The sequence below is a fragment of the Pseudopodoces humilis genome, chromosome 14 (genome assembly GCF_049639895.1).
Source record: "Pseudopodoces humilis isolate 2021_Gansu_Grassland_sample_001 chromosome 14, ASM4963989v1, whole genome shotgun sequence".
Lineage (NCBI taxonomy): Eukaryota > Metazoa > Chordata > Aves > Passeriformes > Paridae > Pseudopodoces > Pseudopodoces humilis.
The window spans coordinates 7823339-7846682 of NC_142213.1; the positions used below are offsets into that span (position 1 = coordinate 7823339).

The 23344-nt window shown below is 42.8% G+C and overlaps 1 protein-coding gene across 4 annotated transcripts; it reads right to left on the minus strand.

Annotated features, from left to right (window-relative positions):
• Nucleotides 1-447: 447 nt before the first annotated feature.
• RFWD3 (ring finger and WD repeat domain 3) lies at nt 448-23344 on the minus strand. 4 transcript variants are annotated; one of them, XM_088062374.1, is made up of 13 exons: nt 23298-23344; nt 20616-20997; nt 18965-19206; nt 17178-17275; nt 16885-17082; nt 14582-14673; nt 12357-12471; nt 7545-7773; nt 6176-6326; nt 3878-4054; nt 3046-3260; nt 2573-2790; nt 448-1966 (listed from the first exon to the last, which is right to left on the minus strand). In XM_088062374.1, exons 2-13 carry the CDS (start codon nt 20993-20995, stop codon nt 1823-1825), a joined length of 2259 nt encoding a protein of 752 aa, XP_087918500.1. In that variant the 5' UTR covers nt 20996-20997; nt 23298-23344; the 3' UTR covers nt 448-1822. The 4 variants fall into 4 exon arrangements, with proteins under 4 accessions (XP_087918500.1, XP_087918501.1, XP_005526360.2 ...); XM_088062375.1 differs by lacking the exon at nt 23298-23344 and adding an exon at nt 23115-23286; XM_005526303.3 differs by lacking the exon at nt 23298-23344 and adding an exon at nt 23053-23286.

The window sequence follows — 23344 nt, forward strand, 5'->3', positions numbered from 1 at the left end:
TACACAATATCATTCTACCAACCCTTAGTTCTTGATCATTATTAAAATGCCAAAAATTCTCATGTCAGTGAGTTATTTTTTTAATTTCAAAGATGTCCCATGTGTGTAGCCTGCCCTTGCTCAGCCCTTTTCTTTCCCCTCACCTGGCCAGATCAGGATGGTTCAAGTTTTTAGTTTTGGTTTTTAGTTTTCAGTAAAACCTTTCACTATTTCAGCCTCAAGCTCAGTGTGACCTGGAAATAATACAAGAGAAACCTCACCAGAGTAAGGGAACCCTTGGTAATGTTCATAAGACATGCAGTGAATGTCACTGAGACCTTTTCTCAAAATACAGCAGCACCACTTATATTTGATAATTATAAACATTTTATTTTTACAGTATAAAAATATAGGAAAAAATATTATACAGAAAAATATAAAGTTGTGATCTTCTCAGTCCCTTTCAAGACAAACAGGATCACACTGTGTAAGCCCCAGACTTCAGCAAATAAAATTATCCTGGCAGCTGAAGTGGTGGCACACTCAACCCAAATGGGACAGCTGCTGCTCACCACATCCAGAGGCAGAGGTATGCCAAGGGATAACCTTCCAGCACAGGGAACTTGTCTTGCAGCTTCCAACATCCTCACAAGTTTGACTTTGCTACATACAAAATGGAACTGAAGTCCCCCTCCACTATCTGACCTGGAGATGAACGCCCCAGCCCACAGAGTATTTATTTACAGTAAGGTGGTAAGAGTACACCTGCCCACACACATCCCCTGGCTGTGATCCCACCCCATATGGGCTCACATTTACACAAACCAGTGGCTGCAGCACACTCACACAAACACAACTGCAAGTTCTCTGTGACCAGTTGTGAAGCTGCAAACTACCATTTAAGGAAGACAAAAGGTCAGTAAAAACAAGCTGATGAAATCCCTGAGCTTCCACTGGTTCCTCAAAACAGAAAAAAGCCAACCCCCTACCCCCAAACAACAGAAGCAGCCAGCATTCTTTTCCAATGTACTGGCTGTTTCACTACATTCCTGTCTTTAAGGGAAGTAAAAGAATCATCTCCCTCTTCTTTACCTGTACTTCTCCAGTAGTATTTTAATTTTCCACGACTAAACTGTCCAAGTTTGCTTACGGGTAAAGCAGGAAGGAGAGAAGGGAAAGAAGGCAGAGAATTAAGGAATTACAGTGCAAATTATATACTCATGGAAAAAAAACCACAAAGGAAAAAGGTTCTCTGGAGATTTTTCCAAGCCTATTCTCTCCATGGTCCCAAAACTGGATTCATCCTTGTTAAGGAATATCTTCCAACTGACCCTAGACCTTCAACAGAACATTGGGAGTGTGCTCCACATGGCAGTGAACTTGCTTTCACACTGTGTATCAGCAATGTTACGAGATGCCTTTTCATCACCCAGTAATCACGGCAGGATTCCACAAGAAAGTGCAGTGGGAGTCTCAGGTCTTCAAGTTCCTCTTATTTTATTCACTTGTAGCCGAGATTTGAAAGTCCCTGTGCTGTATTCACAGCAGAAAAAAAAGTGCAGTAACACATGCTGGAAACACTCCAGGAATTATTGCTGTGCTGAGGCAGCTTGTGGAGGTTGACTAAAAAAAATTGACAAAAGAAGAAATAAGGGCAGGCCTAAAGAGGAATAAAGAAGAAGAAAGGAATTGCCCTGGGCACCAGCACATCCCAGTTCCTCCCCACTGCAAAAAAGGTGATGGAATGGATCCTGTCTCCTGTAAGCAGCAAGTGCAGGACTGAGCAGTTGTGAAGGGTTATCAGCAGCATATTTGGACAGTCTGTGGCAAGGGTAGGGGCAGCTCACTGCCACTTGTAGATATTCACCATCTTCTCTGTCAGAGTAGCCAAGAGGTGGCTTTGATTCACTTCCAAGGGGCAGATATCCAGTACAGGCAGGTCAGCTGGCAGCTTCTGCAGCAAGGAACCACTTCCAGCATCCCAGAGCTGCAGGAGGGACAGACAAGGTCAAGGACTATAGGAATCTCCCCTCCTACTCAGGACAGACCTTCCTCTCTCCAGAAAAGATTTCCTCAGTTTTACTCATAGGATCCTTTCTCTACTTCCACACCCCATCTGACTGGTCTGTAACAGACTTGCAGCACAATGCCACCCTGATGACCCTCTCTGACCCCACTCGTGGGCTCTCATACTTTTTCATACAAAGGGCAACCCTTCTCTTCCCCATCATTCCTAAAAAGCCTGCATCCTTCTCCCACAGCATTTACCACACTAACTATCCCACTGAGTCTGTTACACCACTCAGAGGGCCCAATTGTGCCACTGTGCTCAACCCCATTCCCCTGGGGGACAACAGGGGCTCCCTGCCTACATGCCCTTTGATGGATAGGGACTACAGGCCTTGGCTGGGACTGGGAGTCCCATGCTATCAGAAGTTACATCTGCCACAGCAGTACAACAGACCAACTAGCACAGGGTAATGTGCATAACAAGACAATTCCCACCAAATCACACTGATACTGTGACTGATAAGGTTTCTGTCCTAAAAACTGCAATGAACCCCTACACCACACTGAAAGGAGCAAGACATACCAGAGCAGAATTGGATGCCTCATCACCAGCACAGACAAAGACACTCCCGTCATCCTCTGGACTCTGAAAAATGGCATTTTTGGTCAGCAACTTGCAAGTGGGCCCAGCACTGAAAGTCTGAACTGGGTTAGAAGAACACACCACATCTTCTGAGCCCTCTGTCAGTGGGCTGCAAGTCAGTTCCATCATCACACAACGCACACATGGGTTATTTTTACCTGTGTAGTAGAAATAAAAAGGTAACTTTCGAAAAACTCACAGATAGGCTTTAGCTGTAAGAATACAAGCAGCACAAGCCTGCAGATGCCTCCTTTTGCCCATTCCCAGTTTTTCTCTATGTGCAGATGCTCATTGCTCTAGTAAGAGCAGGTGCTGTGTTTCTGCTGTGCACACAGCACCAAAGCTGCTGCTGAGCTCAGCCCAGAGCAGTGAGAAGCAGTGGTCAGAGCCTGCAGGGACACCCCAGTCCGTACCAGGCCTGTACGTGGCCAGGCAGTGCCGTGTGTTGATCTCTGTTTGGAGATCAATGCAGCCTCCGGGTTCCAGGGGCAGGTGATGAGGCCGGTAGGAGTTGCCAGCTTTCTGTTCCCAAAAGCAGGCTCCTTCCAAGGTCCCAGCCAATATCCCACCATAAGGCAGCGACGCTGAAGCCATCCGGGGCAGGTAGGACAGCGATACCATGGGGCACCTGGAAGGATCATTGGCAAGAGTCAGTGCTGTCAGCTGCAGCTCTGCTGGTGTCCTGCACACTGCAGCAGAGCTTCAGTTCCCCAACTGCATGGCAAAGAAAGGGCCTAAGCAGGCTGTGAGATGGTCCCTCAAGCAAGGAGAGCCAATGAATGTGTCAAGTATAAATTAAATCCAGTGTAACTACTGAGCCTTATGTTTTACAGAAGCAGCAGACAGCACAGATCAGATGAGCGCAAATCACTGTTTGATTCCCAGAGTATAAGAAACAGAAGCATCAGAATTTCACACCTCTTTGTGATTTGTCCTTTCAAAATTAAATACTAAACCCAGCTCTAAAACAAATTCAGGTCTTCTGTTCATACTGCACCAGTGGGTCTATTTCTGACCCTTGTGTGCCTTAAAAAAAGCACAAGTGTTTGGCAGCTGCATAAGTTATATATAAACACCATACAACCTTCAGAGATAATTCTCACATTTGTGCTAAGTGTGAATTTTTGAACAAGGGATTCACATAATACAGTTTAAACTATTGTAATTGTTGTGTGATTTATGGAAGAAGCTGTGTTTAAGTTGATGTATATTAGTTGAGAGGAAAGATAAACCCTTCTGCCATACCTCGACTTCTGAGGGACCAATTCTTGGACATGAGAGTTTGTGTCTCTCAGATCATATATCATGATAGAGCCATTGACCAATCCAGCATAGACATAGTTTGTATCATCAAGACACCAGCAGCAGCTCCACACTGGACGGCCAGCATTGTATGTCTGCACCACGGTGTTTGTTGCCAAGCTGCAGAAGAAAAGCAAAGTGTTGACCAGTTGCACAAGTATCTACTGATGAGAAAACAGTACAATTAAAGTAAGCTAATCTAGCTTTTTAAAGTCTTCAGACAAAAGCATCTCTCTTTAGACTGAATTCTCAATTAACTCCTCCTTTACTCCAGACATGAATCTAAAAACCCAAACAGCATAATCCCTTGGATATTGTCAAGTGATTTATAATTCTTCCAGGCCAATGCTTCTTTTTCCAGATTGATCTTTAGAGACTGGGAGAGGAAATCTCACAGCAGGGTCTCAGCTGCCTTACTGGCAAGAGAAAGCTAAGTTACTTTTCTGGAAACAATTAGGAGAAACAACTCTGATGTAGTCCCGTAATACCACATATTCCTGAGATCACAGGGCTCATCTTTTCAGATTACATCTCTCATTAATTATTTCCCCTCTTTTTACACAAGAGGAACAATATTTATGCCTCAAAAGGATCCATCTTAAGCAAGAGTGAGAAAGTGAGTGGCTAAGGACAGTTGAAAGTGTTATAGTATTAATTATTCTGTCTACAAACCAAGTTTCTAAAGAAGAGAGTCCACAGAGGGGCACAATCCAGAATGCAGATGAAGTTGGTATCAGATCAGGACGTATCTGCAAAGGGCAGCATTGTCAACATGCATTTGCACATTGAGAACAGCAAGAGACAGAAGACTGCACATATCCAAGTAACTCTGGGTATCCTTTGTAACACATGTGCTTCTTCCTGGGGAAGGTGGTTATGCTCAGGACTCCAGAGAAACATATAATTGCTCCCAGTTAAGTGTAAGGGGAACAAATACAAAGATCTAGCTGGGGAAATAGGAAGTTTGATATCAGAGCAGTGATTGGGTCAAAACAACAGGATGAAAAAAAAAACCAAAACCAAAACAAACTCACAGTGCTATTTTAAACAACTGCGAGCCAGAGCAGGAGACATAAAGACATCTTGGATAATTCTTTTGGGGAGGATGACAATGAAATGAGTAACTAGAGAAGACAGCCAAAGAAGGACTATTCTTTCAGAGGGAGACTGAAACAAGTATGCATATGCTGCTGAAGCAAATATCTAACTCCAAGACATTCTAGGATCAAGCACAAAAATAAGAGGATCCCAAGCACTGAAGCAGCCCACCAGGCAGTGAGAGGTAGACATGGAGTCTGGCTCCTTGCTGCAGTGTCTGCTCACTCTTCAGATTAAACCATGAAAAGAATTATCAGCCTAATCAGAAATATGACACCTTGATTTGAGCATCAGAGATAGTTTTGCTTACTTTTAACTAGTCTAGCAAACTTCCAACATGGTTACAGGAAAGAAACGTTTGTTGCAGGAATAAGTTATCTTCATTGCTTCACTTGTGGGAAAGAATTGAGACTAATTAGTCAAACAACAGACACTTATCCTGCCTAACCCAATATTGACAGACTGATTGCACAGAGGTGTTAATATAACTCAATAAGAATCAATCAGCCAATAAGTTTTGAAGCACAGTAAGATTAAGACTGAAGAGCAGAACAGCAGCAAGAAAACACACTCAAACTGTAAATTCTAACAGGACTGGACATACTTTTCTCTCAGTCTCTGCATCATTAGTTTCTAACCCACTGCTTTAAGTCTCTGCTAGCTCTGGAGAGCCTCTAGAACATGCTCAACCATGCTGTTTATGCATTTTATATCCTAGATGAATTCCATGATCTCCAAGAAGTTTAAAATAGGAGAAGCCAACATCAGTTCAGGGAAAGAGGAGCCCAGCCTAACCACCGCTTATTTCTGCTTCACATTTCCCTGCTGTAACAGAAAACCAAGTGGACAGTAAATGTCATGTCTATATGTTATATTATTTATTCTCAACACAGCCAACCCATGCTGAATTATTTGTTTTCCATGGGAAAATAATCAGAGAGAGGTAGCTCCATGACACCTCCACCTTAAAGATGCAAAATCAATCAATAAGTCCTTCCCTCTGTTAGTTCTCACATGCAGGGAGAATATGCAGACCTGATCTCATCTTTGCAGCGTCTTTCAGAAAGCAGAATAGCAAGAACAAAATCCAACCCAACTTCTTGCACACAGCCATACTCTGCAGGGACAGGCAGCAGGGCTCACCTGGTGAGTTTGAGAGTGCTGTCCAGGGCAGCAGAGAGCAGCAAACCATTTGCTCGAGTACCGAAAGCCAGGCCCCTAATCTGTTTACTGTGGATGGGGATGTACTGACTGCTCTTCAGGTTGGCCAAGCTCATCATCTTAACACCACAACCTGCCACAGAAGAAGGGTAAAAAACCAGATTATTGCAAAGCAGCATATGCATAGAACTGGCCATAGTTCTATGCTAGAACTATGAAGTCTGTATTGAAGCCTATGGTGGGATGAACATGAAAATTATTTGCTGTTCTGGATAAGAACTGCCACAAATCATTCTTTAATTCAAATGGCAACAAAGCTAAATCCTTAAGGATCCCAGCCAGTAAGAGCAAATTCAGTACCAGCGTTACAATTCTGTTACAAGGCCTGCTGCTTTTTAGCCAGCTTCTTCAAAGACACTCTTGCCCAGATAAAACCACAAAGAGCAGGATTACATGGCTATTTAAGAGAACAAGCATCACAGCAAAGAATGGTTACAGGTGAACTTAACCTGTGTGCTACAAGAGTCACCACAAAGCCTCCATTCAGAGATTCAGTCTCTGGCTACAAATGCCAGAAAAATGAGACCAGTTAAATGTGGAAAACCACTCTGTTATGCCTAGATAAGGCACATTAACCTCAAACCCATTAACCAAATAAAGTAAGTTTCATCAGTCAGAAAGCATTTTGCACATAAGTGCTCTCAGACTCCTAATGCCACATGTATTGCACTGAAAAAGCCACTGGCACTGGTCCAGATGTCAGGTCACTGGCCTCTGGACATAACAGTGAGACAAAACCAGGGCTGCCTGTGACTTCTTGGATCCCTATTTCCTCATTAGTGAACAGTACTTCAGGCATTCTTATTAGAAGGAGTTTGCTTTTGGTTTAGTTTGTTTTCTGTTGTTTTTTTTGGTTTTTTTTAAGAGTTCTGACAAATCAGCTGCATGTGCATCAATCCATCTACAATTTGGGAAGCAGCGTTTCTCACTTGACCATTGGAAATTTCTCTGCAGGCCCCACTTCCTGGGCCCTTGTTCTTTCAGAAGGTCCACCTTTGCAAGGATTACCAGACACACCTTTTACCTTCCCGTGGATGTGGCATTCCAGCAGGAGATCTGGAGACTCTCTGCTAGGACTCTGCCATAGAAGTGCCAGGGAAAACAAGCTCCTTTGCTAGGCAGAAGCTACCAATGCAGGGGCCAGATGAACTATGGGCAGCCTTATGAGTAGTCTCAGTTTACAAGGCAAGTTTACATGCAAAGGCCAATCAGAAAAGCAGAGAGAAGGGACAAAGTAGAAATGACATTAATTTGTACTTCTTAACCCCCAAATGCTGACTTGCTTAATTACCAGGAATAAAAGTAGACTGTGGAGAAGGCTGTGATACCACAAGACAACTCAGTGAGTCACAGTATGCCATTACTCTGCAGTTCCCAGTCTGAGACACCAAAAAAGCCTTTTCCAAGTGGTACTTGCGCTGGCTTTGGCTGGAGGGGAGGCTGCCGGGGAGGCAGGTGCGGGAGCTGCCAGGTTGCTGTGAGGTGCTTGCATTGTACTGGGCCACCAGAGCCTTCAGCTCCTGCAAAAAAAAATAAATCCAAAGAGCTTAAATGCATCACCAGCAGTGTAACCTTCTGTGCTCTCTGCTTCAGGTGCTCCAATTTTACTTGTTCTCAGATAAAAGAGGGAAATACAGTCCCATTTCCACACTATTCCTATTAAGTGCTACATTTCTAAGTCCATGGCCTATGACAGTGAGCAACAGAAGCATTCAAATGCTGTGTAAATACTGGCAGAATGTACTCAAAGTCTGTTATTGTATGTATTACAGCCTGTGAAAGAGAGGACTCTTGGGCAACACATAAAAGCCAGTAACAATTATTACCAGATCAATGCTGTTTAGAAGAGAATGAACTGCCAAGTATTATGTGCCCTTAAACCACAAGAGAAAGTCAATTAAAACCATTTTCCAGAATTCCAGAATACCCCATAAAAAAATAAAAGCCCAAGATTCAACATAAAGGGCATTGCAGGAAACAAGTCAGTCTATTTAATGATGATGACCCTGTTCTTGTAAACCTTGTGCAGCAAATTCCAGGAACACAGACACAACTCTCAAGAGCTCCAGCCCTGTCTTCTACCACCTCCTCCCCTCTTTTCCTCCACCTCAGTTGATAAATGCTCAAGGATACTCAGCAAAGGCATGGCCAAGAACTGCTTCTGTGAGGAACAAAGTATTCCTTGAATTCCTTTTCCTGCTGAGATTACCAGGGGAATGAAGGTAGTGGCATCAGCATATTGTGAATCCACTAGAAGTGTCCCTTCCCAAAAAGGACTACCTTGTAATCCAAGGTCAAAACAGACAATACAGAATCTCAGGGATATTTAAGAGGGAAGGTATACCAAAGGAAAATTGCTATTTGTTTTCTGTTCTCTGAGCAATGCAGGTTCTGTTTCAAACACTGTGTAATCTTTAAACAATTAAGGGTCACAAGAGTGATATTATGAATATATCAGTAATTGCAAGTCAGCCTCAATACTGAACCAGCCACCACCACTTAACCTACATCGAAGCATAGGCAGCAGTTTTCAAAAAGGCGAGATCAAAGTTCAAGCTCTACATTAATAGTTATCAAGACCTATAACTTTTGGAAGCTGCTCAAGAGGAGAGCAGATCTGACTCTTCACAGAGGTCTGATCTCTTTGGCATCAAACACATTGCCAATGTCCCACGGGAATATTATTAAAAAAAAAAAAAGAAAAAAAGGAAGCTAGAGACCTCAGATGATCCCATTAGAGCAATAAAGGACAAAAACAACCTGGGCAAGGAAGAAGGGGTGTGAGGGGTGTCAGGATGCTTATGATGAAAGGTGTAGCTTCAGGCTTAGAGTAAGCAGTCAATGAAAACACAGGTAACTTAGAAGAAAGTAACTTTCAATCAAAAATTTAATAAACTCATTATTTCTAAAAGGTGGAGCTGGGGAGACCACGACCACTGGGGACCAGAAGAGATTAAAATTATCTGTTGCTCTGGGGACCTTATAAAACTCTCCTTGTCACCTGCACTCAACATTCAACTTTCACACAAGTTATTAAAAAGGAAACCAGGCAATTAAAATCACAAGGACTATTAGTACAATGTTTACATTTAAACACAATGGACAAACCGAGCAGAACCAGGAAGTCTTACTGGAGGCACATTAGCAAGGTGATTAAAAACCTTGCACTGCAGACAAATTCCACTAATTGTGCTCAAAAGAACATTCTGTTCATTAAGTACAAGGCCATACTTTCCTTTAAGATGCTTTGTAGAGTTTTCCTGCTGCCTGGTGTCAACTAAAGGCCTTGAGAGCAGACTCCTCTCTCTGCACATGCTATGACTGTCTCTAGATTTCACCTTGCCTTTGCAGTGATGAATGAACATGAACACACCAGGTGGAAAAAATGGGCTATATAGCACAAGTCTTCCTGAGAAGCATGCAGGAGAAGGAGCAGCAGAAGAGCACAATGAATAGGAAAGGAAAACCACCAGCTACAATAAATTCAGAACAGTTTTGAGTTATTAGGTTACGGCCCTAATAGCTGCTTTCAAGACAAAGGCAGGTATCAGTGACTGTCACTCTCTGCCTGTTTCCCACAGAGCTCTTAGAGAAGCCACACCTGCCACCTTGCACTGCACAGCCCCAGCCCTGCCTTTACTAGAGAAACACAGGACTGGACAACCTCAAGCTGTGGTACACCACTGCAGACATTCCACCTTCCACCTCCCTTTAGGGTTTGGGTTCAAATTCAATCTAAAGGACATGGAGCATTTCACTATAAACAACAGCAATGAAATACCAGCTTTCACATCCCCAGACATCAACTGGAGGTGAACAGAGAGATCACAAAGACGAACAATTCTTGTTCAATAAAACAATTAGCGCTTTTTTTTTTTCTATAGGTATTGGATGCACAAGTTTTTATTGATATTTTGCCATTTAATTTTTTTTGGATGCTCTGAAAATCCTATTTTAAAAAAGCTTTTCCATTCCAACAATATAAACTGATCTCTGCAAGGGTCACAATTACATTTGCTTTCTTCTCCACAGCAGCATGCAGTTTCCTGTAATTTCCCTGCCAGTTCTCCTTTTCCTGCCCCATACCCAAACAGAGCTACTGCCTCCCATGTGCAAAATCAGATATCCTACCCTACTTGATCAGTGATATTAATACGAGAAGGCAGAGGTGATTTGCCTATCATTAGCTACTTTTACTAAAAATGCTGGCAGATTCAGAAGGAGTACTGCAGTAGCTCACATTTCATTCCCAAGTTCCTTCTGCTCCCAAAGGAAAAATATTAGGTAAAAGTAAGGTATCAGCAGCATTGGTTCCAAAACACAAGCCTGAAACTCCATGTGGTGGGCAGGACACAGCTCAGCACAGCCCTTGCTCCTGAGGGCTTTCTTTCAGAGCTTTCCTCATCTACAAGTTCCTTTTCTCATGTATTTTCATATAGCTAAAGACTTAAAAACAATTTCCTAGTCTCAATAACATTACATACTTCAATAACAAAGTACAATGAACAAGACTGTTGATGGGTAAGAACACAGAAAACTGCATACAAACCTAAAAAAAGGTCATAACTACTGCCATGACTGCTGCTGGGCACAGCTCAAGAGCATTAGCAACAAAAAACCCTGAACAACCCAACCCTACACTGCAATCACCCAACCAGGGCTGGGCTAGAAACCTCCCAACCTAAATACTTCTATGCAAGTAGCTGCTTTACTATATGACTTCCCATAAAACAAGAAGCTCATTAGGCATCTGCTCAAAATGCAATCAAACATGTTAAAGACTTATTGCAGACTTCCTGCTGACTTTTTTGCTCCCCAGTATATTGTTTTGCTTTCAGTTTATTAATAGTATAAACAAGCACCTTAAAATTGCTTCCAGCATTTGCATTAACCACTACAGGACAATGATGAATGCAGTATAAATACTGAAACAGAGCTTAAAAAACACAGGGTACTTAATCTTTATAACATGTGACTTCAATTCAGTTAGACTGGATACTCCATCATTTAACACCAAATGAATTGCAGGAAAACATTATGGACCCGCAATTTTATCTCATTTCCACTTTTCTTAAGTCAAAGTTTGAAGTGGACCAATTTTCTTATTAGTGATGATGAGCATATGGGTTCATGCAGGAATTTAGGGAATTTATAAAGCCTTATCTTACATCACACAGGAAGACTTCAGCAAAGAGGATGTTGTTTAATGTACAGATATGAATAGCCAAGGCTATAAAAAAAAAACCAGGAATAAAGAAAAGACTAAAATTAAGCAGGCTTCTAGACAGCAAGAGGTATCATCTGCCTCATTCAACAAAAGGTGAATTCAACAAAAACTGGCAATGAAACAGGCTCTTGGAAAACCTAGCACTGGTGGAATATGCCAGCTAATTCACAGTTGGAAGCACTGTCAGAGTCCATAATTTATAGGAATCCTACAAAAGCAGCTGGGATGGGTTACAAAATATCTCAGAATTGCATAAGCCAGAAGGAAGCAGTCATTTAACAACCCATCGTTTAAACTCAGTAATTTGTGTTCTAAGAGGTGCCTCTCACTAGCTGCTCAGCCCATATACAGCCTCCTCTATTGACAGGCCATGTACCAGGTGTTAAACAGAAATGTTGACTAACCTTCCAAAAAACCCAAACCCCTAGGGTTTTTTTGTTTTCTTTTGATTTGGCAAGTAGCCATGCCTCTTCACAAACTGCTTCTCAAATGCTCTTGACTAACTAATGATAATGGGTTGTATTACAGGCTTACTATAGAGATTTCCAAAGCTTATTTTGATGCAACTACAAGAAAGACAAAGAGACTAAATCTGGTTCTTTATTACCATGCCTTTCCAGGCACCACAAAACCTGAGGAGAAACCTGCAACATCAGCAGCCAAACAACTCTACTGCTGGGCTGCAAGTTCAATTAAATCTTAAAAGCACAAGAAAAAGTCAGTGTTTTTGTAGCACACATCCAGCCCAGGATGTCTTTATCAGCTTGGGATGATTCACCACTTGTGTTTACTAAATCTTTCTGATTACTAAGGGAACATGGAAAAGGCAGGCTGAAGAGAAAGAAATACTCTGTGTATTTGTAGTATGAGACTCACCTGAACTTGCTTGCGGAGTTTGCTGCATTCATCTGTCAGAACCTGGAGCTGGAGACGGCTCTGTGCAGATTCCAGCTCTGCCTGTCTCCGCAACTTTTGCTCCTTTTCTAAAGAGCTGGAGGAAGGAGAGGAAAGTAATCCTTAGGACTACGTATTACCTAGGATGCTTTCCTGGGCTGTCAGCTCCTGCCCTCTGACTTCATCCCATCACAAATCCTATTCAGGCAAATCCACAAGTAACAGAAAACCTGGTACTGCATTAACCCAATACACTCACCTTGAGATATTCAGTTATGTAATTGTTCTGAATGACTCACTTCAAGTATTGTTCCAACAGCCTTTCTCCTCACCCTCTCCAAAAGGACTAATTTAGTAGAGGAGAGTGAAAGAGAAATCAATTTTCTTTCCTCTACAGAAACACTTAAGCAAATTCTATACCATCCTGTCCATGTAATACACTGTCAGTAACACAGCACATCATAGCATAACTATATAACAGCAAGATCTTCAAGCTTGTCTCTACAACCAGCAGCTAATCTTTTATTTTAGGAAAATATATCTGTACCAGAAAAAATGATACAGATAAATTTTCTGTGAATGCCCATGAAGAAGACCCACTTACTACCTCACCTTGAGCTCAACAGTGCATACATACCATTTAACAGCAGCACTTTTGATAAGTTACTTGAATTTATTTCTCTTTCATACAGGCTTATATGAAGGAACATCTAAAGTGGGGAAAGAAACACCAACGCTCCTTAAAATTAGCTGTACACTTGGTCTACATTGCCCACTGCATTCTGTACGTCAAAAGCTGCAATATTCCAGTTATTTCTGTCGTCCATGTGCAGGGAGCTCTAGCTTGCCTGAGTATTTTGCAAATGCAGACCTAGCCTTGCATGTTCCGAAGCACAGAATTCTGTAATTTCCTTATAGCTTTTTCATGTGATTTTTTTTCCCCTGAAGAAACAGGTGAGATGCTTATTTAACCATCACAAACACATTCTTTATATCAGTACCCAAAGCCTGAAGGCTGGTGGAGTTTTTTGAATGTGAGAAACAAACCCCATGATCTTATACCTAATTTAAGACTACGTGCAAACAATGCTAATGCATGCGCACACACATCTGTGCTCCACTCATGGCTGTGTGCCACAAGGCAGCCACTGCCAGCAGTTCCATGGACTCACAGGCAGTCACTGCTCCCTGCCTTACAACAAAAACAGGAGGCAGAAGAGAGGCAGGGCATGTGGGGAATGGCTGCAGTGAGGTTCTGAGACACAAACAGAAGTCAGACAACCACCCCTTCATGACACACCCAAATGTATTCTGTACTTTTGAAAAAATATATCATTTATTTTTCTGTGTTAATCCAATAAAAGAAGCATGACCCTTCTAAAGGTACACTTCAAACACCATCAGGCTGTGACAATCTGGAGAGAAGAGAGATTCTTCCCTTCCTGACTGTTACTCCTCAATCATTTCTGATCTATAATTACCAGGATAGTGAGGTTTCTGTTGAAAGACTGCCTTGAAAGAATAGCTGTAGACATGTGAAGGAACCCCAATTAAATTCTGTTCAACACAAGGCTCAGAAGAACTCAGATATCTGCAGCTTTTTAATTTCAGAATAGTATCTGTGACAGCATCTTACTGAAAAGAAATGAATCCCCATTTTCATACCTGCTTTTCCCTTTTTTCAATACAAAGTCTACATTTAAGCTGGAAAGGGAAGTGGGAGTCATAGTAATGCTTGCTGACCTTTTGCAAGTAAAGCTACATAAAGAGTTTGACAAAGCAAGATGGAAAATGATTCATATGAGGTATTACTCTGCTTAATGCATGCAGAAAAGACGGCAGAAAAGGTCAGCTATTCACCCTCCTTGCATTCTAACTATGCCTTGCTTTTCCCATCTAATGATGAATTAGCAATATACAGCTTTTTGGCATTAACTTTGCATGTTCTCCCATGATAATATTTCAGAATATAGCACCAGATAGGTTTTGCTGTTTCTGGGCCACAAAACGCAAACTCAAGAATTCTGTTCCAAAAGAAAATTAAGACATGCAACACAGCAAGGCCTTGGCTTTTTAAGGTAGCTACACTCCTGATAAACCCCAAGGGAATGCACAAATTGCTTTAGACAGTACAGGAAATGAAAGCATGAAGTAGAAGCTAGAGTGCAGCTTTCAGGGTTAGGTATCTTTATGTGGAGACTCCGTACCTCCTCATGCGCTCCTGCTCACTGGTATCCAGCGCTTTCAAAGTGCGGGCATACAGGATCACGATGTCGGAACGCTTGGCCTTCTTATTGCACTGAAATCAAACACAAGCTCAGTTCATCTGCAGGAATTTAACTGTCCAAACTATGCATCCCTATGAATCCATAGGTATTGTTTTATTTAGCTCTGAAGGAAAGGCTGTCTGCTGGAAAACAATCCCACGAACACTTACAAGCATGTTTGCAAGATGCTCCCTCATACAGACACCAGGGCTCTAACCAGGGCTACAACAAAAGTTGCATATCCTATTGCACTTTTAATAATCCATCTCCTTGCTTCCCACTAAATGTATTCTTCTAATGCATCAGCAAGGCAGCATGGTCAGGTAAGTTCCAGGGTCAAAAAACCCAAATCAGACAAAGAAGTGAAAACAAGAGGATCTAGAACAAAACACCAGCCCAACTTCAGGTCTGAAATCACCAAGACTTGCTGCTTGGCCAACAGACAAGTATTTAGGAACCCCTGAGTATACTCTCAACTCTTATTTCTGTGCTATATTCCTTTAATCAAATTCTACAGGCCCAAATCCATAAAAATGTTCCAGTGTTGTATGAAACATTGACATCTCACTGACTTCAGGGATACACAGGGAGTCAGATATTTCAATAATTTTGTGTATCAAGCTGCAACCATATAGCACTTTACATCCACCTTAAAAAGAAGGCAAGTTAGAATTGCAGATACCATAATTTCTTCCGAGTTTATTGTTTTGCAAATACTCTTGATGAGAAAAGAGGCAGTGAATACTCAGCTTGAGTAACCTCTGCTAAATATTAAATTACTATGTGTGCTTCAAATGCAGACTTCTCTAACACTTAGCAGCACAAAGATATCACAAACAATAGTCTCAGAGCAGACAATCTCCCTCCCTTTGTAAAAACTGCCTTGCCAAGCAGTAAATAAATGGCCAAGACAGTTTTCCTGGCAGCCAGCAGCTGCCACTGGCAGGATCAGGAATGCTGCAATTTCACAGTAACTTGCACTCAAGCCACTTAGTATACAGACCATGCACAGCAACTCTGGGCTATTCAACCAGAGAACGCCCGGTTGCAAAGGATGGTGATTGAAAATGAAACGTAGGTGATTTAGCTTCAACGTTCTCTCCAGAGCATGTTCTCCCAGGAACTTTTTAGTGTTTGTATCATTGGAAGAGAAAGAGGAAGCAAGCAACCCTTAAGATGTTAGTGTTCAAGAAGAAAGCAGTCCAAAAAAATTCCAAAGAGTAAATATGCCAGACAGGTCTCTCAGAATTCTGTGTGAGCCTGAAGTGGGGGAAGAAAAGCTTACACAGAATTGATAGGGGTAAGAAAAATCAACTTGGGCCTTTACTATGGCAACAAGGATTCTTTAGGTTCAGTCACAGCACACGTCAAGAGGAAGTTTCTTGTTGAGAGGAGGGAATCCTGCAAAGTCAAGCAAGAATACAGAAGCTCTCAAAATTACAAAGCCAAAGAAACCCTGGGCTTCCAGCCACCAACTTAGAAAGTGGCAGAACTGAATCCTATTTACAAGGTACTCATTGACCTATTTTTTGTCAACATTCCTTTGGAAAAAAAGAGTAAGGAATGAAAATACATCACAGAAAAATAAGTGTAGACCTCTTCGAAGGAGATCAGTATTAAGCATTTAAAGAAAGCTGTAAAGAAAACCTTCAAAAGATGATTTACCACTTGCAAAGGGACATTAAAAAATGTAATCTGGTTCTCAGTTTGCTCTCTGCAGCTTTCTAAACAACCTGGTCCTCTAAAAGGCTGCAAAAGCTGACGCAGTTCAAAGATTTATCAGCTGAAAACCGAATTAGATGATCTTTAGCATCCTTTCCAACTCTAACCATTCTGTGGTTCCAAAACAGCTCTCAGACAGATTTCTTGTCCAACAACATAGTCTTTATGCTTAGTTAATTGCTTCTAGGAATCTACCTGCTACTCCCATTCCAGATGGTTCTCTCCAGGACCAGAGTGGGGCATTCTGAAACCATTTCCAAGTTTAGAACTTGAACTCTCAAACTTTTGCATCTGCTACTCACAAATGCTGTACTTGAGGGAGAAGATCCCAGTCACAACTCATCCTTTAAAGTACTGCTAATTGTTACTGGCCTAATAACATCAAAATAACGGTGGGGTTTGCTACTTTTGACAGCAGCTTCACACAGCAGCCAGTTGTAACACTTACAGTGATCACATCTGAGGCACAAGTTAGGCACATATGGTAAGTGCTTTCCAGTGCACATAAACACCCACTTTACCTGAGGGCACTTCCCTGCCTGTCCCTTGAGCCACCTCTCAATGCACGTGTAGCCAAAGAGGTGCCCACACCGCAGCGCAGATAGACGGTGGTCCCCAGCATTGGTCCACTGCTCAAAGCAGATTGCACAGATATCTCCTTCCTCCTCATCCAGGGGTGCAACAGGAACTGATGGCTCCAGTTTCTTTAGTGGACTTGTCTAGGAATAAAAATTAAAAAAACAACACAACTATTTTAGAAAATGCAGCCTCTATCATATATAATCTGTTTCAAAAAGCATTTAGTTCACCTTACTTGCTTTTGCTGGACTTCAGCTTCATCTTCATGACTTTGGTGTTCTGCAGAAGCTTGAGACAAAGCTTGAGGTGGCTCTGCTTGTACCTGACTGGAAACTAAAGAAAGCTTTGCTTAAATAACCTGATTCATAATGGGGGGAAAAGGAGTTTTCCTGCTTTGATCTGAAATCATCAGGGCACAGGTTAAATAGTGACACAGCACAGGTTACTTATAAAGCTTCAGATCAGTGCCCTGGACACAGTCTGTGTGTAAGGCCTTCTATACCTGTACAGTAGTGATGAAGAATTTTATGTTTTCTTTTATGGAAAGCAACAGAATTTCAGTGAAAAAGCAGAGATCTTTTAAGGACAGCAATTGTTATCAGAATTTTCTGACCTGCACAAAACAAACAGACCTGGTGTATAGTTAGGCTGATGTAAGGTTATATTTCTGCATCATTGTGCCCTGAGAAAGACAGCAATATCAGAAGTTGCTCTGCCAAGGGATCTAAGCATGCATATTTCATGTGCCAAGGAAGCATTTCCCATATGCTGGCTGTCCATTCAGCAGTTTTCCAACTGGTAATTGCTTGAACTACCAATTCTGCTAGTACTCTCCCTGTGTTTTTGTGGTGGACCTCTGTCAGCCCATCTGTTGAGGCATGGGCACACTGAATGTGGAGATCACCACTAGCACAGAAAAAAGGAGCAGAAATCACTGCCTCCCCTCTAGCTCCTGACAAAACAGGAGTTATTAATCACATCTAGTTATCAAGGACGGTATTCTCCATCCAGCGGAAGTATCACCTAACCCTGGCTAATGTCAATAAAGTTTTCAGCCTCTGTGGTTCTGAGCTGTAAGAGGAGCCACTGGCTTATATAAGCAACAAGGGAATTCCAGAAAATCCAACAGAGAGCATATGTTCACACAATAATATACAGCACTTAACAGCTTGAGCTCCTGTCATGTGTAAAACTAGCCCAGAGCAAGCAGAATGGATCTGTTCAAAAGACACCTCAGAGATGTATCCTTTTAAAAAAAGTAACGTGGTGGGCTAGCCAATCAAACCAAAACTGAGGGCAGAGAGTGAATCATAAGGGCATTCCTTAGAGACTGAAGTAAAAAGATATCCTTGTTCTTGTATTCTCTGGGCATCAATAACCTTGACTAGCAACTCAACTATTTGTTACTCCTAAATAAACTGTGCATGTTCATCACAAACAATGTCACTGAAGTGTGTGTTAGCCTGAGAACACGAGTTTAGATAAAGAATTGGGAGACAGAAAGAGATGAGGAAAGAAAAAGAAAAACAAAAAGCACCTCCATCTCCTCAGCTAAGCGTCACAAGTTACAGGAATGAAAACTAAACTGAAGCAGATTGGAATTTCAAATAATTTAAAAATAATGAATCAGATCATTCTCTGAAAGCTCTTGCTGATGTCCAAGCTGTGATCTGATGTCTTCAATAGCATTTCTTAATAATATATGACAGCGGAAGCATGGCAAGCAATAATCTCTAAATTTAAGTTACAAATAATTCTGGAAATGTTCAGAATAAGTAGCAGTCTGCAAACAGCAAAAAGATTGTATTTAACATTATGGTAGCAATCACCCATTGCTGCTGCTGCTCTTAGGAGCTGCTTGCCAGGAAGCCGTGTGGCAGCAGCCTGCTCCTGTCAGCTGTGGGCACAAAGATCTCTGAGCACCGTCTGTTGGGAAGCTCGAAAGGATTTCCCTGCTGTGTTTTCAAACAGCAAAGAAAGTGTCTGCCATCAGTCTCTACACAGTTCCAGTACAGCACAAACCTCCTGAGCTCGCTGCTGGAGGCGTCTCCTGGGCTGATGGTAACAGTGGTGCTGCTGCCTCCACTGCTTCCTCCTCCTCTTCCTCCTCGGAAGTGCTGCTGTCAGAGTCACTCACTTCTATGGTCTCGTCTGGGTGCTGTTCCTGGGTGTCCCTCGCAACACGGGGCAACTCCAGGTGTGGAACTGGTCCTGCAGATGGCTCTTGGGTCCTACTGAGTTGAAAGTAATGGTCCAATGCTGCCCTGAGTCCAGAAAAGTAAGAAACAAAAGCCACAGTCATTTCAGGTAAGCTAAAGACTCATCATGTTTCTCCATGAATGCTTGCAGGAAAATTCCTAGGCTTTGACCGCAGCAGGAAGGTGTCACTGTTATCACATCAGGGCTTCTCTGGTAGAGGGGCAATCACACAGGATAGCCCACTTTGTGAACAATCAGCAGGATCAGCAACAATTCATTTTGCTCAGTTCAAAGAAAATCTTCTCATTACAACAATGATATTGTCTTCTTTTGGAGGAGAAGGGGATGATGGGGTTAGAGAGGAGAAAAACAAAGTAGTATCATTCACTAATAAGCCTAAGGGAAACTCCTGATCTGTCTCTCCAACACTAACTCAGCCCTGGGTCCTGGAGGAACTGGTACTGTGAAATGCACACCATTTGGATCAGAGCCTCATTCCATTGGCTACTTTGTTCTTAGTCTACTTTCCTCTTCTTTTCTACTGGAACTTCATCCCTAGATAGAAACATCCTCCCCTCTCCCACCCATCAGTTCAGCTATCATCTCAATTATCCTTCAGATTCAAAGGAGTTTCTCAGGTTGCCTTCCAGCCCTCACAACTGTGAGTGACCTTCACAGGCAATCCGAGGGCAAACAATACAGTTTTGTTTAATCAACTGGGAGAAGAGGAGCTCTTGGTCTCGCTGAATTTAAAAGCAATGCTTCAGTTAATTATAATTTCACCCTTGGCACATACAAAAGCTAGAATGATGAGACAAAAAACAAATAAACAAGGAACTGGGATTTCTTTCTGGCTGGAGAGCATCCTCACTCATCCCCCTTTAATCCCAGTACAAATGGTATTAAATGGAGAGGATTTTTTATTTTGTCTGAAAGTAAAAAACAAACAAACTACAAAACCCCCAACAGAACAAAATTTAAAAAAAAACCCTACAGAAAAGTATTAGTTTGTATGTTTGTGAAAGTTTCTGTAACAACTGTCACCAGTAAATGTAATCAGGCAGATCCCAAATCAAAGGTGAAATATAAATCAGAGCACAAGCCCCACTGAGCTAAATGCTGGCTCAAACTGCTGAGAATCAGCACTGCTGCAGGAATCATGGGCAGGAATCTGTCTGTGCGGAGGCAACAGCAGCAGAGGCTCTGCAAGCAAAATTCAAAATGCTTTGGGGCTCAGAAGTCAACATTACCCCTCCTAACATATGAAACAGGGGGATTCACTTAAGAAGGGCAAAGAACCTGCCAGAGGAGACCAGAAGTCACTGTGCTATTACTGAAACTTAAAAGGTAGATTGGATTTGGCCCCAGCCACACACTTGGGCTGGGCTCTGTAAGCCAGGAAGCAAGGAAAGTTTTGAACTGATACTGGACTTGATCAGAGGGCAGTTCAGACCCAATTTCATTTCTGCTTTACCTGGTGCTGATTGTCCTCTGGGAACCACCAATTCTCTGCTGCCTGCGAGCTCTCCTCACTTGCGGACGCTGTGTGAGCTGTGGCACAGGCAGTGGTTGGTACAGATCAAACGCCCCTTGTAGCCTCTCCAGCCCACTGGGGGCTGTGGCAGGACCTGTCTGCAGGACAGGATCTGGAGCTGCTTCCCTTGTACCAGCGTCGGGTGTGACAACAGCATCATCAGCAGGAAAGGCTGCAGCGCTGCCTCCTCCTTCACCGAGTACAGGAATGAGGGATGAGAGCACTGGGTGACCAGAGGGCTCTGGGGCATGTGTCTGGAGGGTCTCCACTGAGTAACCAGCCACTGGATGGAGATCAACTTCCATCTCTTCTTGAGCCATTTCTGCAAGGAGTTGAAGAAAACTAGTATTTAATTATAAGTGTACCCTACCTGTAGCCCGAGGGTAGCAAGAACCAGGTCCAGCACTCAGTGATTAAAAAAGCTTTTAGAATTCAGTCAAGAGAAAAGTTGTCCTTTGCAGCAGAGCTAAACCACAAGTCAATACATATATGTGAACTGGGAGCACCCTCCCGGGAGTCCTGGGCTCAAAGTCCTTGGCTCGACAGCAGCTAGCACCAAAGGCACATTGCAAAATCAACTTAAATAAGCATTTGGATGACTATGTAAAGTTAATGTTTTCTTGCTGCCATCATTTACTTGCCAAGTAAATTCATGTGGATCTTGAAGAACAGTTGGGAATATCTGCGAGACTCTCCCAGGTGAGCAGCACTGCACAAGCACCCACAGATACAGCCAGAAACAAGCTCTATGACACAGTCCTTTGCTGTACTGCTCTCAGGAGGTGGACTGACATTTAAGTTTCTTCAAATAAAATTGCTTTTTTGTAACAGATCACTGTGACCCTTACCTGGAGTGCACTGAACAGCCCTTCAGGTATTTACCAACACCAGGCAAACACAGAAGGGGCATGACAGCAGCACACAGGACTGAGAAATTACTGGTACCAAGTTATCTGCAGCATCAGCATTTGTGGATCCATATTCAGCCCAAGACTGGATAACATGAATTGTTAATAAACATGAAATTTGCAGTAAAACTGCAAATATATTAAGGATGGTTGACCTTCTACACCTTTGGCATATGGATTTCAGGTTACCTCCAGAACAGGAGTGCTACCTTAGGGTTTGAAGAAAAACAGAGACAACAGCTTATGCATTATTAATTCTCCTGCTGCTGTCCGCCATCAAATTAAGAGCACTTTGGTCACACTGTTCTTACAACACAAACAAAATAGTTCAAGATTATTTAATTCATTGAATGAACAGATGCACGAAAAACTCACAAGTCCTTTATTGGAAGAGGTGTGTGGATTAAATTCTGCAAGCTGCTGGAAATCATTCACATTCTCCAAAAAGTACTTAAGCAATCATAAACTTGAAAAGCCTTGGCTTTTAGCACTATTTAGAAGCCCAAAACACAAACACCAGTTTTACCAACCTGGTGAAGGTATACAGCTAGGGCTGTATACAAAGAACAAATGCTGGTTGTGTATAAAAAGTAGCAGAAAATGTATACAAGAATTAATAAAAAAGGTTGTACTAAGGCTCAAATATTTTTATAATGTTTTAAAAATTTCTAACTTATGAGTAATTTCATCATTCCTATCCTGATTATCAATTCAGCCTAAGCTAGGCCAAAAATAGATGTTACCATCTCCCACCAGAACAGCTGCATGGCCAAGACATGGTAATAGTCAACAATCAAGTACTGCATCTCTAATCCTATGTTCATGTTCATGATAGAATTGCCACCTATAACCATAATAAACCCTTTATTTTCACCAAACATAGAATCATGATGTTAAGGGGTTGGAAGAGATGGGTTAAAGATACATAATGGGAGAGAATTTGAAGAATTTGGGGGAGAATTGGAAAAGATTGGTCAAAGATAAAGAATAGGTAGGGACACCTCCCACTAGGCCTTATCCAGCCTGGCCTGGAGCACTTCCAGGGTTGGGACATCCACAGTTTCCCCGGACACCATGTTCCATTGCCTACATTAACTGTGAGATTTATAAAAACGTTAATACTGGCATTTTCATGGTTAAATCTTGGAATCCGGCCCAAAGGAGCAGTGCTTCCTCCAGCCAGCCAGCTGCCTAGCAGGCAGTCCCGGCAAGAGCCCGCATGGAGGGTCCCCACAGACAGCCTTCCCGGGCCCAAATGAGAAATTCCGAGAGCTTCCAGAGGGCCGAGCCTGGCCGGCAGCCTCAGGGCTCGCACCCGCGGGCTGTGAGGGCTCTGAGGGCTGCAGCAGCAGCTTCCCCTTGCGGAGCGCACCCAGGCCCCGCTCCGCACCGCCCGCAGGGCTTCTGCCGTACCTGCTTTAGCGTGAAATTAACAAGAAGAAAAACAAACCAAACCAAACGAAACACACGCTGCACGAGCGGGAAATCTCTGCCGTCTTTTTCACAGAGCTTGCATATTTTAAAGACGAACCCGTCACAAAAATTACACAGGAGCGGGATATCCCTCCTCCGGCAGCCGCAGGCAGCCCGAGCGCTCGGGGGGAACAAGGCGTGCTTGGGAACACGGCCTGATCCCGGGGGGATCGAGCTGTGCCGGGATCCCGGCTCGATCCCAACCCAGAACAAGCCGGCGGCCCCACCACCCTCCGCTCACCTCCGCCGGGCCCAGCCGCCCGCTCGAGCGCCGCGCCGCCCCACCCC

What these genes read in the sequence shown, in the direction of transcription:
- RFWD3 (XM_088062374.1), bottom strand. Translation starts at nt 20,995, where the DNA reads ATGGCTCAAGAAGAGATGGAAGTTGATCTCCATCCAGTGGCTGGTTAC. An exon ending in GAGCAGGAGCGCATGAGGAG is followed by an intron (nt 12,472 to 14,581) that starts GTACGGAGTCTC and finishes TCCTTCCTCCAG; the next exon opens with CTCTTTAGAAAAGGAGCAAA. An exon ending in AGGCATCCAATTCTGCTCTG is followed by an intron (nt 1,967 to 2,572) that starts GTATGTCTTGCT and finishes TCCCTCCTGCAG; the next exon opens with CTCTGGGATGCTGGAAGTGG.